At 34.6% G+C, this 13,877-nt stretch overlaps 1 protein-coding gene across 2 annotated transcripts in view; it reads right to left on the reverse strand.

Annotated features, from left to right (window-relative positions):
- HMCN1 (hemicentin 1) overlaps window positions 1–13,877 on the reverse strand; it is a 375,430-nt gene that overhangs the window by 127,354 nt on the left and 234,199 nt on the right. For both annotated transcript variants that reach the window (XM_025043935.1, XM_006907734.3), the window contains exons 37-42: window positions 10,783–10,884; window positions 9,827–10,003; window positions 8,951–9,102; window positions 7,725–7,848; window positions 2,914–3,089; window positions 499–595 (exon numbers count right to left, since the gene is read on the reverse strand). In XM_025043935.1, the coding sequence (XP_024899703.1) occupies window positions 499–595; window positions 2,914–3,089; window positions 7,725–7,848; window positions 8,951–9,102; window positions 9,827–10,003; window positions 10,783–10,884 (828 nt within the window). The remainder of the gene's footprint in view (window positions 1–498; window positions 596–2,913; window positions 3,090–7,724; window positions 7,849–8,950; window positions 9,103–9,826; window positions 10,004–10,782; window positions 10,885–13,877) is intronic.

The following is a 13,877-nucleotide window of genomic DNA, read 5'->3' on the forward strand; positions in this document are numbered from 1 at the left end:
TAAATACACTGGAAATGGGAGCACTTTTTAATAATTGACAACCACAGCCAATGTAAAAGTTGTGATTATTTCTAAGAATTACCTTAATTATTAATTACCTTAAATAGTAAAATTTCAAGCAAGAATTGTTATTCACACTGGTCAGCATAGTAATTCCATCTCTTACTCAACAAGTGTATGTGTTCTCTCTCTCTCTCTCAAACACACACCCACACCTACACTCACGCAATTCTCATACATAATTTGGCCAATAAAGAACAAACTAAATCAGTTACAATGATTAATACGTTTAGGTTCAGTGAGTCTATAATCAATTGCTCTTGACTTAATTATATGAGTATCAAGAACAATTAATACTCACTGAACATATTGATTAGTGTCCACCCATGTATTGTGGTCAATTTTAGTTACGGGATGCCATTTTAAGAGTTGACACAAAGAATGAAAGGTTAAACCACAAGCTTCATCATTTGCTTTACAGGGGCTGAAGACACTTACTCCAAATATTGACATTATAGTTTTTCTCAGTTTTCCCAGCAACATTTGTTGCCTCACAAGTATAACGACCGGTGTCTTGAACTTGAGCATCTTCAATCTAAAAAAAAAAATTATGTTTTGAAACTACAGTTTCTATTTCATCAGTAATTGGGGCTATTCTATCAATGTTATTTGTGATCTCTTATTTTTCATTTGTATTCTGAATATTTTAAAACATATAAAAAGTAGAGAGAACTGTAAAATGAATGACTATATGCACATTCAAGACTCCTCAAGATTCAACAATTTTCATGTATGTCCTACTTTCTTTTAATTTCATTAATATTAGCCATTGAAGGTCTAGAAAGGCCTTTTCAATACAATTCAGATAAAATGGCAATAAAATCACAATTTCTTTATAAGTTTTTAAGGCTTTAAAATATACAATCTTTTTATGTCTAGGATATCATTCAGTAAAATAACATCTTTATTACTGGCTTATTACATCTTTTCTCCCATACTGGGTTTGTAAGCTTCTTGAAGTCAAAAATTATATTCAATTAATATCAACCTCCTAGTACTCAGTTTGGTGCTCAGTATATAACTGAATATCGGTAAATATTTTCCATGTATTTATCTGCAACATGCATCAATACTCATTCGTCATTCATTCACTGGCCGACCATTCAGCAGTTACTGAGAACCTTGTACCAGGTACTGCAGGTAGAAGATACGAAGAAGTATAGTGTAATATATGATTTCTGACTTGAGTTCACAATCTGGTTGAGAATACAAAGTATGTGAACATAAAAAAAAGTTTAATATAAACAAGTTATAAATAATAACAAAATAATACAAGATGTAAAACAAACAGTATGTGATTGATTACTAAATAACTTTGCAATCAATTGCTAAAACATTCAAAAGAGGGAGAATCATTGAAGTTGGAGTTATCATTGATGGTATTTAGTATAGCAGGGAGCTTAGAAGTTTTCATTTCCACATAGTCTTCTCCTTGTGCCCCTCGGGGGACCTGCACACTCCAGGGTGCCTGACTGGCCTACGTGGTGGAGATTCAACGGATCCCAGGATTTCTTCACCATCATCTCCATTCCAATATTGGGATCTGTGCTCTGAAAAAATGAACTGCTATACTCAGTGAAATTTGCTAAGACTGTTTTAACCACACATGGCGGAGGCTTGTGTTCCTACAACTGTCTCCCTCTCCCTCTATCATTCAGTCAGAGCTGAGGTTTGAGAATTCTATCAGCTGCCTTCCAGAACACTGGGCTCCGCCTCTGAGCAGGGGTGGGGCCCTTTGCTTGCCCCTAAACTCCATATAGCTTGACTGACTTATCCTACTTTCCTCCACCAGTGATTCTGGCCTTTCCTTCCTCAACAGCTCCATTATTACAGGATCATAATTCCCAAGGTCTCTACCCTCTTCTCTCTAACATACATCTTCACGCTCCCTCCCACTCTCTCCCCTGCTCCCGTCCTCCTTGTGTAGGCTTCTCAGGTTTCTGTGTGCCGACACCCACCACCCAATTCTCAAGACTCTTCTTGTTTGTCTGCAGTAGCCTTTCTTTACCAAAGGCTGTGAGGTGCCATGGTTTGTAGCATGGATTCTGAGGCTATACTTCTGTATTCATATCCCATTTCTGCCACTTAGTAACCATGGGCGTATTTAGCTAGACTTTCAATTTCTTATTCAGGATATTACAGAGATTTTATAAATAGTCTTAATTCCTAGGCTGGATTTAAATATTAGCTCTTTTTTCACTCAACTCAACCTTGTCAAAATGATTTCCAAATATTCACTCTGTTAACTTTCCTGTTTCAGCCACATTAGCTCAGTTGCTTTCCTTAACCACGTCTTTTGTCCCATCTACCCCTCGAAAAAGCCAAGTAACCTTCCAAGATTATTCCAGGCAAACGTAATTTCACCTTTTGTTATACTGCCAAAATGTATTGTCTGTATCGTCCATTTGATAGTTAACTCAGACTTACAGAACTTACCGCATTTTCAACTAAACTGTCAGTTTTTTATATATTTATGTGGAATTAGCAGACACTGAGGGTAGGAAATACATCTTACACTTTTTCGCATCCCCACTCAGAATTCCTAGAATGGCTATTTGCCGATTGGCTGAAGACTGAAGATGAGGCACTCCTTACAATATTTCTATAATACTGTCCCAGAAGCATTTTTGGATGGCTTCTAGCTACAAATATGGATAGAAAATTAAATATTTAAATCTTACGAAGCATAAAATTTAAAAATATTACAAACCTCATTAATGAAAGGGTTCCTAGAATTTTCTAATATGAAATTAGTGTAACACTTGTAAAGACAGGCAAGTTTAATAGGGGTTAATACCAGCGCTGTGAGCTTAGGCATAATATAACAAGAAGTAAATGAATCTGTAGCCTTACCTTTAACACGCTTCCATTTTCAGAGATACTGAGGCCTGGTTTCTTTAGCAAGGGGCGGCCATCTTTTAACCAAGTCAGAGTAGGTGAGGGGATAGCATCACTCTGACACAGCAACTCCGCAGCTTGGCTAACGAGGATGGAGATGTTCTGTTCTTCTCCCATGATATTTGGTGGAACTAAGTGAAAGACGGGTTTTCCCTCAGGATAAAATAGGCCATCACACTGCTCATCTTTATTCATCATCAGGACATATACTGAATAGTTCTATTAGTTCTTTTAAGATGTAGGATCATGATCATTCTAATGCATGCTCTTTTCATTTGGTTCAGAATCAAGTGTTAATAAATCACTGATTAACGTTTTACTGTTGAGTGAAAATAATTTTCACTAACTTTTCTCTTAAAAACGTTTTAGAACGGGAGGTTCTCACCAAGGGCCCATTTAAGGAACTTCCTGAACTAGATGTTACTGGTTAAGGTTTTCAAGGTAATAAATCATTCATGAAACATTTTGGAAATAACAATGAATTGAAAGCAAATACACTTGGAATATTTATATATTTTGCAAAAGAAAATAAATTTCATTGTCACCGAGGCAAAATAAAAAATAGAGATGAAAGAGACCATCCAGTCCCATTCAGTCACAATGTGTAAAGCGTAAAATGGGTTAACAGATAATAGTTTATTGAAATAACTTGACTAATTGGTGGCAAAGCTAGGAGTCTCCTGACTTGCAGTTTAGAGCTCTTTTTGGTTTTTCAAGACATTCTGTCAACTTTCTATGGAAGAAAAATGTAGAATAAATGGCACAATAAAGAACAAACTAAATCAGTGACCAGCTGTACAACACACTCACGATTACATAAAAAGAGGAAATGAGCTGAAATGTTAATGAGATCAAAATCTTAATTCCCTGGCTATAAGGTTTGTCAGATGCTGAAATGTGTTCTTGGAGAAGTTTAGGGAATCTCCTTCCTTTGGGTGTATTAAAAAAAAAGATAGAGTAAATGATCATTTGTCTCCAATGGTTTAGGTACAGCCCTGCCAAGAATGAGAGGCTGGGCTCCATGATCCCTCAAGGACGCTTTCGGGCCTGTATTCATAATGGTTCAAATGCACAAACTAATGAGGAAATCAGGCCCGTTATAAAAAAGCACAGAGGGGAATTTCCTTGGCCATTTCTCACTAAATCCTATAACTATTTAGGATTGTAGAAAATCTACCATATTTGCAGTTGTTGCTTTATTTAAGGTTAAGTTGCACTGAAAGGACTCCTAAAGGACTTTCCAAATGCTTTGTCAGAAATAAGATCTTTGTGGTGAGGAAAGTTATTATAGTCCATTAGCCATTGCTTCGGGCTTCACACTGCAGCAGCATGTGGCAACATGACAATGAATGCAACAGACTTTAGTGATGCTGCGTTTCTATAACCAGAGGTTTCTTTGCTACCACGTCTTCTGCAGAGGGAAAGGCATATGAAATGAACTAAGGGCACTTTCTTGTGCTGTTTCTGGATGCAGGACTTGTGCTACACTCAAAGGAACTGATGCTAAAGGAAGAAAGGATGGGAACAGACAGAAAAGGGGAGCATCTGTACAGAGGTTCATGATGCTCCTTCTGCTAAATTTGATAGCACACAGATACCCGGCTCTCAGTTTAAAATAATCTATGGAGAACAGAAAACAGTGAGTTGTTTTTAGTACGTGACACATTAGATAAAATATACACAACTAATCAAGTTTCAGATTCAAACTGCTATAACATTAGCAAAATCAGCACAATCAGTGCCATTTTCTAAGATATTATGAACACAGATATATTCACCAGTCTTAGCATAGAAAGCCCTAAATAGAATAGTCAGCTTCACAGCTTAGAAATAATTTCAGGTAGACTGACTGGTCTCGGTGGATAAAAAAGTACTACGACTGTATGAAAATATGTTTATCTTGGATTATTTGTAGAATTTACAAAAGGACATGAATTCTTTATGGATTCTTGTAGAAGTAAAAGTAAGAAATAATTCAAGAAAGCAGAATGCAAATTTATTTCCAAGCATGTTTCTTTCAATTATTTTTCTTTACAGCTAAGTGAGTTAAAACCGAGGGGAGAAATGCAAAGACAACAGAGCATTTGTTTCTCAAAGAACATAAATTCAAGCGAATCTAATTACAGCCAAGGATATATATTACTGAGACACATCTATTTTTTTTCTGCCCTGTCTTTCATTTCCAACTTTGTGTTTAGTCTGAGAAGAGACAAAGATTCTACCCTTTAGATCCTCGGCTCCCTTAGATGTTATCCTTACTTTGCTTTGTGGTTATGCTGCTTAGAATGGGGTGCGTTGTGCTTGTTTCTCATCCTGCACATTATATTTGTTAAATTTAATTACTGAAATTAGAATTGCCATAGGCTTATATTTGTTGAGATGCTGGGGAATGTACGATCTCTAAGAAAGTTCTCTGAGCTTAAGTTTAAAGAAAAGGTTCTACAGGAATCCAAATCATTAAAGAACTCAATTCTCTTTTTTGGGCACCTCAGAATATGCTAAAATGTACTCTGAATTTATACCAGGGAGAAAAAATATTACTGAAGTACTTTTGTATATGTTAAGGATTGCTGTTTTACTCACTGTGACTCTTCCTACTGCCCCCACATACTACAACATAAATCTGAAGGGGACTTACCTTTGGGGCTGCACATTCTTTAGGCTCCAATTAGACACAAGGTTGCCAAGGTTACTACCACAAATATAGGAATATAATGCATGGAAATAATACTAGTAGTGGAACATACACTGTAAACTAATTTCAGATTAAAAACCTGGTTTAATTTTACACTTCTTTAGTAGCTTGTTACGCATATATATTTCAAATGCTAAACATATATACACATTCTCAAACACACATATTAGCTAGCCTCTTGATTTTTTATAACAGATCCTAGTTTTCAGACCAAAAGGGTGGTAGGGGAATATCTCAGTAAATGATAAAGAAGAATGATGCACATCTTTATAATTCCTGGAAAATAATCAGCTCTTTATCATCTCCCAGGTCCGCTTTTGATACTGACCAATATAGAAATGCAGCCAATCCCAATTTTAACTGCTGCATGAAGCCAGTGACTACTTCCCCTCCGCTCGCTTACTAACGACTGAGGGAGCTATTGTGTCATATACATTGATTGATTGACGCATCGATCTCTAAGGATATTTTAGATCGGTATATTCTAGTTCCTTATGAAGCATCAAAGAGGCCCATTAAGGGAAGGAGTTAGAATCCCTGAGGTTGGGCATTTTAAACCCACCTGTCGTCTTGGACAGAGAGCACCAGCAAAGCAGGAGGTTGGATACAGACTCACGTCAACTGCTGAGGGAACAGCAGAGAGATGCACAGAGAGCCCTTTGGCAGTCTACTGATGCTAAATGGGATTTTTCAGCTTAATTAGACATGTATGGTATGGTATCCATGTTGCAACAACAGACCTTTTTAAAAAATTATGACTTATTATAAAAGTTATTTGTAATAATTACATTTGTTTTTGGCAAACTTAAAAAGAAGTCAGCCCATATGGTCTGGAGGTTAAAAAAAAAAGTAATATGTTTGAATAGGAGAGAATTATTTGGACGTGAAATGGGACTTAGAAAAGAAGGCCTGCGTGGAGGGCCAGGGAAGGGAGGGAGCAATTGGCGGGATGGTTTTATGAACTATAAAGATGTCAAACCGATGTACTGTATACTTGAAACTAATTTAAATAAATAATATTTTTTAAAAAAGGAAAGAAGGCCTGCATTAAACAGATATTCTTTGAGGGGCCACAGAAGAAACAAATTCACTATTCCATGAACCAAGGAATGTAATGCAAATAAGACTTTGAAAAAAAGCCTGAAAGAGTTCTAAATGCAAATGCGTTAACATGTGGAATGACAAGTGTAATCTTTGGATGGAGGCCAGTGAGGCCCCAGCTTTATTCTGGGGGCCGTTGCTGAGATGGAATCAGACATCCCTTTTGTACTTTATAGCTGCATCATAGATAGGAAAAAAAAATTTCAATTTTGTCTGAGTTTACACTTTTTTTTTTCAATTACGGGTGACATCCAATATTATTTTACATTAATTTCAGGGGTACAGCATAGCAGTTAGACACTTATATAATTTATGAAGTGATTCCCCTGATTATTCCAGGACCCACTTGACACCACACATAGTTATTACTATATTATTGACTATATTCCCTATGCTGTGCTTCGCATCCCCTTGACTACTTTATAACTATCAATTTGTACTTCTTAACCCCTTCACCTTTTCGCCCAGCCCCCCAAGCCTCTCCCACCTGGCAACCCTCAGTTTGTTCTCTGTGTCTATGAGTCTGTTTCTGTTTTGTTTATGCTTAGTTTAACTTTTGCTTCTCAGACAGCCTTTAATTCATAGACGTAGTATTGCCTATAAAATACGCTGACTATAAGTATAATTAAAAAATGATAAAATCAAAGCCTCTAGTAGAATAGATCACGAGAACTTGCTTTAGGGAGGAGACCGCATCTTCCAATTGCAAAGCTGCTCTCCACGTCACATTCCTCAGGAGGCTCCAGAAAACCAGCGCCCTACATGATGAGTGTATGCATTTTCATTGCTTAGAACTTTAATAAAATAAAATTAGTTGAATATGAGGCAGGAAGGGAAAATCTGAATTAATCTTGTAGTATCATTTCTATTGTCATAGTTATTTGTCAAAAACTTCCTTTGACGTTCCTCAGTGACCTTAGGATTTAAACACAGCTACATCGGAGAAGAAATAATTATTCAAATGTCTCACCATATACTCTGAGGTCAATGTCCCTTTGTTTCTCCCCAGCTGCATTCACTGCCACACAGGTGTATCTCCCCGTATCACTGATTTGGGCGCTGGTCAAAGCTAGAATGCGGCCCCCAGACAGAACCTACCAATGATAAGAAAGCTAAATAATCAACATGCCCTCTGAGAACAGCACGTGTAAACAGACGTTTTCTCTTATTTTCTGAGGTCGATCAATTGCCATTTGCCTGTGATTCCTAATTGGATATTTTAAAATGGGCAAGCATCACTTACTCCCCTTCTCATCTCTGTGGAAGAAGACTGAGTGGCCAGAACCAAACTTGGTAATAACCACTGAAACCAAAGTCTCTGTGTACAAGATCAAACGAAGGTCCAATTTCACCCATACGTAGTACAGAGAAAGACAAAGCCACCAAGGGAGAAAGACGAGAAGAGGTGGAAATAGGAGGAGCTAGTCCTCCTTCTAATTTATCTTCGGGAGAACAAGCAAGAAGTTAAAATTAACAGCGAACTAGCAGCCAAATAAATTAGTTACATTCATTGCCTGTTTATCTCATAGATCTAGTTGAATCTCTAAAATATTTACTCTAAATCTTTTACGATCCCAAATTCTGCAAGTATCGGATTTTCAAAAACAGCTAAAGTAGAACGGCAGGAGAACTTTCTGCTAGGCAAAATAAAATTAAAATACACTTTAGATGAGACACACATGTTTCTGTAGTTTTAATTTTGAGTCAGTGTAAAGCACTTAAATTTTTTAGACTCTAATTTCTCATAAGGTTGCCTTTTTTTTTTACTTTATTATTTGATGATTTTGTAGAAGTACATATACTTTACATGGTTTTCCGATTCATTATTATTTCTACACATTTAATTCTAAATTCTTCCAAGAAATTTGGTTTTTGTTGTTGATGAACATTTCCTTGTGTAAGGTATCTCTTGCCGTGGTGATGGGGAACGGGGACGGGGAGGTAGACAATCTCTAAAACAAATGGTCAAAATAAAGCACTGCCTATGATATAAGGGAACTCTTAGATAAACTGAGCTTTAAATTAATTGTTTAGAAATCCCTATTGTGTGTCTACAGTATTTACGTGTATGTGTACGGCTTTGGATAACATTTGTGAATCCTTCTTCTCCAGATCTTTTTAACAGCTTTGCCTGTTCGTACTTCCTGTACTGAATAATCATGTAGTAGATTTCACTGAAGGAATGCCAGAGAGTACCTGTATCCCATTCGCGAAACCAGAGACAGGGCTCCCATCTTTCAACCAGGTCAGACTTGGGGCAGGGATACCTCTGGCTTCACATTCTAACCTCACCAGGTGATTAACCACCACGGCCACCATGTTATTGCTGCCAGAAATTGACGGGGGCACTGAAAGGGAATAAAAAATATGAATAAAAGTAAGATATAGAAACATCACAGAAGATTTCACCTCAAAATGATGAAAATTACATGTAATGTCCACAGTGATGTGTTCTTACATCGGGTTTTTTTTCTCCCCCAGTAAATTCTTCCACATCTCTTTTTTGGAATTCTAATCACATCTATCTTGTGATTAGTAGGGCAATTATCAGTTTCTCCATCTTACAGATAAGGATAATAGGTTTTACTACTTTGTTTAAAATACAGTTTTTGATGCCAGAGTGGATTTTTATTTCTTAATTTCCAGGCTCGTGTGTGTGTGTGTGTGTGTGTGTGTGTGTGTGTCCATCCATCCCTCCACTCTATCCACTTCAGTATGTTAACTACCAACTCCTCTTAAAAGCATTATTGGAGATAATAACTTGGAGTCATTTGTTTAAAATTATGATTCTGATAGATAAACATTTACAAACGAGTTATTGTCATTAGCTGGTAAGATTGTTGATGACTATTTCAACAATTCATCTAAAGAAAATTTAAGTTGAACAGCATGTGAAAACAGGTCTAATAGAAAAGTGTGAATAAAAATGTTTATCAGTTTTAGAACACTGCATTCTTAAATAAAGATGACTTTAACATGCTGTTAAATATTCACATTAGGTTTTTATGGAAGAACTTTATCATTTTGAATGTGTCTCTACCCTAGGATGAATCTAGGAGAAGCAGCACTAACCATGGACCTGCAGACTGTAAAATAACTCTGTAGCTCCAGCTGAGTTGATGGCCACACACTTATATATGCCAGCATCTGTGATCTGTGCACTTTCGATATCGAGGATTTGTCCTCTGTTTAAGAAAGTCACACTAGTGGAACCTGAGAGTGGACGATTATCCTTGTACCATGTGATAGCTGCAAGGGAAAAGAAGCGAGAAGCCCATTTATTTAATTTTTTCCTTTAAAAGCTCAATATATACACTCAATTGGAGCTTAACTAAAATAGTAACAATTGCTTTATTCTTATGCTTATCATTTCAGTTTAAATATCTTTTTAGGGTTGATTTTTAAGAAAAGGTAACACTAAGAAAAACATGAATAGCCAAGCCAATAAAAGAGTCCTGAAATTAATTTATAAAAAAATATTCTTTATATTATCTCTAATGTATCAATATCCTTTGGTACAAACTTTTAACTGATTTTCTTTTTGTTATCTATATCGTCTCATCTATAAAAATTTTGTCTATGTATCTAATCAAAACCAAACACTATATACACTATTAGCCTCAAAATATTTATATTATTACCGAGTCATATGAATAACTAACCAGTGGTGAGAATAAAGAAACAAAATAGTAGCCTCATCAAATGACTGATTTATAAAGATAATCAATCTAGACTACATAAAACTATATTTTTCAACATAATAGTATATAAATATTATTGTGTTATTACAGTAAGGACAATAAGACAATTATCCACATATTTCAACATCGTTTAAATGGGTAAAGTATTTCATGTAGTTAAAAGCAATGAAAATTCAAAGGTATCATCTACCTAATGATATCCTTTACTCTTGAAATGTATTCTACAATCTTCTCTTCATTAGTAATTACTATATTATGCTCATAAACAGACTTAGCTATTCCCAGAAATTTTAAAATGTGAAGTTCCGAGTCCGCACATAATCATACCAGGCAAGGGATTTCCAGCTGCCTTACACTCCAGCTGTACCGGGCTGTTTACCACCACGGTCTCATTCAGCATCTTCCCTGCATCCTCCAGGCTGGGTGGTTCTGCAAGAAGCCCCAGAAGATAATTAACTCACATAAACAGGGTATTTAAATTGAAATTATTTTCTCAGTGTGAATTATCATTTCTTTCTTTCACATATATATGCTGATATATTTGGAATAAAACTATACTATTAAGTAAAATTGAAGAACAGGATGAAAAAAATATCTTAATAGTTTTTCCGGACCATCCATTTCTCTGTGCCCAGATAGGAAAATCCTTAGAATTGGAGATTATTAGATTAGTTCAAAAAGTTAAAGGAGTATTTTTTTTTATGCCAAAAATTTGATTGGTCTGATGATGAAGTTCCTTTATACTAAGAAGTAATTTGTCACATTTGAACTCTTCCAATGAAGGAGAAATCACTATTTCTCAAAATATCTGACTTTATCTTTGGATAGTACTATTCTAAACTGTTTCAGAGAAATTACAATCATTTTTTGTTTATTACCTGTTTTTTTCTTTTGATTTAAAAGTTACAATTACATCATTAGTAACATAAAACAGGAAAGTACATTTTAACTTTAAATAATCATAGGTAATGCTGTTCTGTTATTTAATATAGGAATTCAGAAAGTCTAAGAAGCATGGTATAAAAGGAATAACAGCTTGGAACAGCAATGTCTCAGGTGTTCACTATCCCAAGGAGCGTAGATGGGATGCCAGGATGAAAAAATTAGAAGTAAACTATAGGTCTTATTTGGAGATGGTGCTTTAGATATAAGTTAATATTGAAGTTTATAAAATATACATTTTATAAATTTAACTCATTCAATACACTTGAGCCCCTCACCACCACCTCATATACAATCAAGCAATTGATCCATTAATTTAGCAAAAATTAAATAAAGAAGGCAGAAATAAAATCAAATGTATAAATCAAGAGCATAAATGTAAGTGACTTCATTTTCTTGTTCAATAGGCAGAGAGTTATTAACATTATTGGGGGTTAACAGATTTTTTTTAAATTAAAAAATCCAAGTAAATAAAAAAATAAATTTTAAAAACTCAGAAAAATGTTCACAATAAAGAGCCTGAGAAAAGTATAACAGGACAAGAGTGATATCAATTTTTGGACAAACTGGTATACGAAGCAAAAATCATTAAATACAAGTAACATGCTTTCTATTGATTAAACTGTTACAATTCATGAAAAATCCATTATGATGACAATGCTTTATGCATCAAATAATAAAGCACGAATTATTAAAAAGCAAAATCTAAAAGTATCATATTTTAGTACACCTTTCTCAGAAATTGACTATGTAGCAAAATAAAAATAAAGTTATAAAGGACTTGAAAAATAAAATAACCCATTGACATTCTGTGTGTATATGTGTATGCATGTGTATTTATAATTAACAAAGAATAGATATTCTTTTCAAATTTTATTTTGAATATTTTCAAAAGTGACTATATATTAGGCCACAAAATGTTAATAAAGCATTTATATCACAATTTAATAAAACTATAGTAAAAATCCCTAGAAATCAATAAGAAAAATATAAAGCTTTCTACGTGGAGAAAAACCTTATTAAAGAAAAAAATCAAGATAAAAGTATAAGATTAAAAAAATAAATTAGAATGAGATACATTAAAATTAAAACCTACAGAACATCACCAAGCAGTAAATACTCAAAGAAAATTTTATTAATATATTGAAAACTAAGTCTTTATTAATATATTAAAAACTAAGAAATAATAAAAATAAATTTTCTAAGCATTCAACTCAGATTCTAGAAAAAGACCAATTAAATAAAACAAAAGAAGTCAAGAATAAATAATAAAAATAAAAGCAGAAGTTAGTACCAAATAAAACTAAAAGCAAAAACAACAAAAAGGCAATAAAATTCAAAGCTGGTTTTTGACAAGTTTAAAATAAAGTCTGTCCTCAGAAGTAGATGCCTTTGTGGGTCACGTCTCTGTTTTTCTGGAAGTTACTCCTAGAGTCAAAATGTAGAACCAACTCTTTTTCGCACCGATAGCTCCTTTCCATTCATCTAATTCAATGTATTAACCCTTTTTTTTTTTTTTTTTTTTTTTTTTTGCTTTAAAATGCCTGGAATGTTTCTGTGTTCTGCACTGAATTCTGATTTACGATATGGTATATTAAGGGCAAAAGACCTTTAAACATGCATGGCTCTCTGACATTTTCAACTGGAAAGGAAAAATAATTATTCTATGGCACATTCTTTCAAAACAGTTATTTAAATATTCACTTAAAGCCTTCTGGACTGAAGTGATCATTGAAGGCTTTGACAGACTATGAAGCTGCAATAAAACAATATGGTAGGAATAAGAAATAAAAGGGCTTTGGAGGAGGTTGGTTATTTTTCAGTCCATTAGAGAACTTAAAGAAAAAAGATTAGATGTCAGCAAGAACGGCAGAGTAAGAGCTCCAAAAATCCACTCCACCATTAAAAAAAATAAATAAATAAAACCAAGAGCACTGGAATAGTGTCAAAAACAACATTTTCAGAACTCTGGATTAGTAATCAAAAACTTCCCACAAAGAAAATGCCAGGCGCACATGACTCTACTGGTGAATTCTACCAAACATTTAAGAATAATTAACATAAACCCTTCACGAACTCTTTCAAAATATAGCAGAGAGGGAACATTTCTCAAATCATTCTAAGAGGCCAGTTTTCCATAACAAAAACAGACAGAGACAGCCAATAAAAAGACACTACAGACCAAAATGCCTTATGAAGACAAACACAAAAATAATCCATAAAATACTGGTAAGGTGAATCCAGCAACATATAAAACAGATCATGCACCATAACTATGAAGGGCTTATCCCAAGAAGGCAGGGTTGGTTTAACATGTGAAAATCAATTGATTTAATCAAGACAGTATTGCACTGAAAAATTAACTTGAAATAGACTAAAGATTTAAATGGAAGACCTGAAAGAAAACGTAGGGACAAAACATAAGGACATTGGCCTTGGCAATGATTTCTTGGATACGACACCAAAAGCACAAATAAGAA

This window comes from Pteropus alecto, unplaced genomic scaffold (genome assembly GCF_000325575.1).
Source record: "Pteropus alecto unplaced genomic scaffold, ASM32557v1 scaffold101, whole genome shotgun sequence".
NCBI classification, from domain to species: Eukaryota; Metazoa; Chordata; class Mammalia; order Chiroptera; family Pteropodidae; genus Pteropus; species Pteropus alecto.